Source organism: Haliotis cracherodii, unplaced genomic scaffold (assembly GCF_022045235.1).
Source record: "Haliotis cracherodii isolate W230 unplaced genomic scaffold, xgHalCrac1.p SCAF_1, whole genome shotgun sequence".
Lineage (NCBI taxonomy): Eukaryota > Metazoa > Mollusca > Gastropoda > Lepetellida > Haliotidae > Haliotis > Haliotis cracherodii.
In genome coordinates, this window is record NW_027266264.1 from 52,403,897 (window position 1) to 52,409,274 (window position 5,378).

General features: G+C 42.7%; 1 protein-coding gene across 1 annotated transcript; it reads right to left on the bottom strand.

Moving 5' to 3' along the window:
* Window positions 1–859: 859 nt before the first annotated feature.
* LOC139465460 (uncharacterized) lies at window positions 860–1,696 on the bottom strand. Its single transcript, XM_071247186.1, has one exon. It carries the CDS (start codon window positions 1,694–1,696, stop codon window positions 860–862), a length of 837 nt encoding a protein of 278 aa, XP_071103287.1.
* Between the last annotated feature and the right edge of the window lie 3,682 nt (window positions 1,697–5,378).

A 5,378-nucleotide genomic window follows, 5' to 3' on the forward strand; every position in this document is an offset into this window, starting at 1 on the left:
GGCGCTTAAACTACTGACAGGGACAGGAATAGGAGCTACAACTACTGACAGTGACATGAATAGGGATTACAACCACTGACAGGGACAGGAATATTAGCTACAACCACTGACAGGGACATGAATAGGTGCCAAACTACTGACAGGGACCGTAGCATGAGCTACACCCACTGACAGGGACAGGAAAAGAAGCTACAACCACTGAAATGGACAGGAATAGGAGCAACAACTTCTGACAGGGACAGGAAAAGGAGCAACAACCAATGACAAAGACAGGAATAGGAGCTACAACTACTGACAGGGACATGAATAGGGGCTACAACTATGGGCAGGGAGAGGGGTAGGAGCTACAACCACTGACATGGAGAGGGGTAGGAGCTACAACCACCGGCAGGGACAGGTATAGGAGCTGCAACTACTGACAGGGACAGGTATAGGAGCTACAACTACTGGTAGGGACAGGAATAGGAGCTTCAACCTCTGGCAGGGACAGGAATAGGAGCTATAACAACTGAAAGGGACAGGAATAGGAGCTACAACCACTGGTAGGGACAGGGAAAGGAGACACAACCAAGGAGGAATGAGAGTTGGGACTAGAATCAGGCTGGAACACAAGTGGGAAATGTTTAATGACAGTGATAAGGAATAGGGCTGTAAATTATTACAAACTGGAGTGATAGCGGAAGGACACAACTATTTTAAATATAGATATAATATAGATAGGACAATAAGATATAGTGTGACTAAAATAATAGCAGAAATTAAAGATAGTTCTACTCCGAATAAAACATAAAAAAGAGGTTTCTAAATTAAATGTTTCAAACATACATTAACAATGTACATCTGACCATACCTACCATACCTACAGCCTGGCCCTCTTACAAACCTTCACCTCTACCTCATCATCATCCTCATCTCTCTTTCTCTTCCTGTCCACCATCTTGTTCAGGGGTCCAGGTCTCCAGCTAGGGACTGGAAGTGGCACTCCTTGGTGGCTTAGGCTGGTCAGACTGCAGGACACATCACACTGGCTCAGGTTGGTGAAGCTGCTCACTGGGCTGACAGGGAGAGATGTGGTGCTTGAGGTCAGTCTTGGTCCATACTGAAAAGGGTCAGAGATCTTACAGAACCAGAAGTCTTTGTAAACTGTAGCTGAGAGGGTGATGCCATCTGGGAAACCTGACATGACTGATTCCAGGGATCTGCTAGGTGTGGGTCCATAGTTCAAGCAGGTGGTGCTGGAAGATGGGGAGGGAAGAAGATCATTGTAGAATTCCTCAGAATTCTTGAAAAGGGTAGAAGAGCTGGGGAAGGGGTCAGTAAGACTGGTGGAACTCAGGCTGGTCAGGCTGGAGCTGGTGCTGGCTGGGAGAGACTCATCACTTGGACTGACAGGCCAGATATCTGAAGTGGCTGACAGAAATGTTGATGTTAGATCAGGGGTGTCAAAGAATGAAGTAAATCTGGGACATTCTGGATAAAGGAAGGAGTCATGGTTTTCTTGTAACTTGCCGATGGGGCTGTTGGGGGTGTTACTTCCAAACATGGATGATCTAGGGGTAGGGTTAGTGGGGCTGATGGACCTTCTAGTGGCAATGGAGGGGATGGCAGCATCAGTCCAAGTTGTGTGGGAGTAGAGACAGGTACAGCGAGGCTGAAAGTCACCCAGGCTCACCCAACTCTCATTGGGACACAACATCTTGTGGTTCTGAAGTGTGTTAAAGATTAATTTTATTAACTGTAAGTTCATTTTACATGAGTGAGTGAGTGAGTTGGGTTTAATGCCGCTTTTAACAGTATTGCAGTTATATCACGGCGTGTCAGCTTGATGTGGGAGGAAAGCCCGAAGTGATGCAGGTCTCAGATGTTTACCACTTCGGTGAAACCCACGAGCACAGGTATGGAGCTGACAAACTTAGAAACATAATCGGGGCGAACCGGGATTCGAACCCACAATCATAGGTTTCTGGCGTGCCCAAGGGACGCAACTCTGCACAGTGAATCGCGGCGCTTTAGACGACTGGGCCACCCGTGCCCCCTATTTTACATGAAAAATCAAGAGACATGTATTTAAAAATAATATGCTTTTAATGTCATTGGTTTATTTTAAAAGGAACTTCAGGTAATGTCTTATTGTCTACGCATTTGAAGTTTCAAGATGGGCAATGTCTAATACTAATGCCTAAATCACTTGAATTACCTTCGCAGTTGAACTCTCTTGCACCAACTCAAGATTATACTAGAGTACTCAACTCCAGACTCAAGTCTCACAAGAGAAATCTGTAAAATAAAACACATGCATGTATGAACATGTGACTGTGTGAAATAAATTCATCAGTGAATGATTGGATGATTTTTCAGTAACTGTTTTATTCCAACCTCAAACCTGTTAAGAAGGGCCTCATTCTCACATTAGGTGTTTGTCACTATAATGCCAAGGTAGGTCCTGCACTGATGCACTAACCAGGCCTTGTGTAAATAAATAGGTTTAAATACATGACAAAACATGAGATGGCAGGCTAGATAAAAAGCCATGTGAATGACCAAATTAAAACCCGAATCCAGCCTTTCATTAATTAATTACTGATATGACATAGGACAGTCCGCCAACCAAATGGAAAGGGGAAGACATACACTGGTGCTACAAAGATACATGTAGGGCCAAGTATCGCTGTCAACATGTTGTAACAGATCAATTACAAAAGAACCGTCAAAATACATATTATCCAACTAGAAGCCCTGGGCTTTTCTTATGTGCAATCGGGATTACTAAATGTCTGTTTTGAATAGGCCTACTGCATGTTTAGCCCCTAGATTCATATTTCAACCATGTAGATTTAAACATCCGGGTATAGGCCTAGGGATGATGTCAAAACCCCAGTCGGCCTGTTGGCCTGTGTCTTACGGTAAAAAATGTATGTAGAAGCTTACATTACATGGACATTTAGTCATTACAATGTAGAGTTCTAGTGGGTCAAGTAAGGACATTTTGGCTGTTGTCAAGGATGACTTGTTACGTTTAAATTGACAACAAAGGTAAATGTGGGAACATTGGAGCAACAGAAAACTATATCTACACAGGAAATACGTTTAGTTACCTTACTGCGGTAAGAAAAAAGTACAGGAACTCAAATATATCGACGAAACTTTCAAAAGAGCAGAGGTGTGATAGCAATGATACGCTTCGGTAAACGAAGATTCGTAAGAGCCGGGCTTGAACTTGGCAACCGTTACCCTAGCAACACCGGAACTGACATTTTTTTTTTAAGATATATCGTAAGTGAATGAATGAAATATTTAGAATAACAACAAAGTGAAATTCCCCGAAAATACAAAAGTAAAATATAGAAAACTTACCCTTTCCTAAATATAATTCCTAAAAGGGAGCCTACTCTGAAAGTTATAAAAAGTTACCTCCCTTTGCAAAGCCGCTAAAAAATAAATATATTAACCCTCTGGATGCCGAGTCTTTTTTCTGACGCACATTTTCCTAAGATCGGAAAAGTGAAGGTTGAGAGAGAATTGCGCCCACGCGCACTGGATGTACTCCTGGCTATAAAATTGAGCAGAGGTGGGTAATATTAATGTTCCAATTTGATGGTGTAAATTTAACTGCAAATATTAAACCGGTTTTAAAAAAGACACTTCTAAGTGTTTTCCGAGAATTTATTCTGCAAGGAAAAACAGTTAATTTCTCCGCTTTTTATCGTACACAGATAAAAGTAATGTGCTTTATTTTACAGCATAAAGCTACAATCAATTGTTCACTGTTGTAACAAAACTGTACGTAGATCACAGTAAAACGTGTACTGTACAAATGATATGCTCCATGACTACAAAGCAATTTCATTGAGAATATTTCATTGTTTACCATGTTTACAGTAATCATACAATTATGCATTCGGTCCAGATTACAGAAAAACATCTGGTGTGGTATTCTCTTGGCTGCATCAGATGGGATGTCCCCAGTATGTGATAACAAAGCAACACTGATTCTAAACACTTCAAACACAACTGGACATATTTGATGGTCTGATAAAACTAACTTCATCCATATCCCAACACTCGGCCAACCAATAAAATACATCCTTCATAGATATGATTTGACCGTATAACAACCAGAATGAATCTGGCACGGAGACCTGACCAGCATGGTGAATGAGTGGATGGTTTTACGCCGCTTTCAGCAATATTCCAGCCCTATGACGAGGGAAAGCTGAAACCACTAGACAACCTCACCGCCCTGACCAGCATGGTGGGACTCCGAGAGCCGCTGCATTACCTCAAGTCGTCTCCAAGCTTGCCAAGATGACTCCAGTGCTAACCAGCTCACCGATATTGAGTGAATGAATGTTGCTTTGCACTCATCGACACTATTCCAGCCATGTCATGTAAATAAACAAGCCTGGAGCTGGCAAACTAGTTTCTGAAAGCATGAACAAGGATCACATTGCCTGACCACAGATCCCCATCTTTGCTGGCTTCTTCAGAGTCCACAAAGGGATATAGCAGAATGTCTATCATTACCTAGGGATTACTACAGCCATGGTGCTGTGGTGGTTTGTGAAATATCAACAGATACAGCAGGGGAAACTGATTTACCGCAAAGAAAATCCATTTACATCGTAACAAACTGAAGGCCTAGAAAACATCTTATTCAACAGTATGTATCAACATTTCCTCAGTGACACAAATCTATATCTCAACAAAGTAAACCATAGTAGATAGCAGGTTAGTATATATGGTGCACATGGTGTACTTCAGATCACTTTGTCATGTGATGTGTGGATCAGAAGGGGCCATCAGCTAGAGGCTGATATAAGTATTTTCATTCATCCTGCGAGTCTTGGCACTAGGTTCCCCTGGAACTGCTGCCTGAAACTCGGCATCCTGACTGTTATGGAATCCAGACAACCCTGACCCCAGACTGACAGCTTGATCCAGATGATGGTGTGCTGTATTGGAGGTCAAGGTCAAGTTTTGTGAACTGTGACGTTGATGCGAGTGAGTCTGTGAGTTGAGCACGTCAACCTGTGCAACCTGATGGAAAGCGAACTCTTAGTGAACTCTACATGGAGGCATTTTTAGGAATGGAGTGAGTGAGTGAGTATGGTTTTACGCCGCTTTTAGCAATATTCCAGCAATATCACGGCGGGGGTCAACAGAAATGGGCTTCACACATTGTACCCATGTCGGAATCGAACCCGGGTCTTCGTCGTGACGAGCGAACGCTTGAACCACTAGGCTACCCGCTCGCCCCTTTTAGGAAAAGAGAGTTGGTTGTCAATTATTCATTATCTGGAACCAGCGTTTCAATTGATTTACACTTGGAGTAGACAGAACTATTTTTTGTCGGAAAACATGTGTTGCCAGCTGGGTTC

Coding starts and splice junctions, on each gene's coding strand:
- LOC139465460 (XM_071247186.1), bottom strand. CDS start 1,696: ATGTTGTGTCCCAATGAGAGTTGGGTGAGCCTGGGTGACTTTCAGCCT.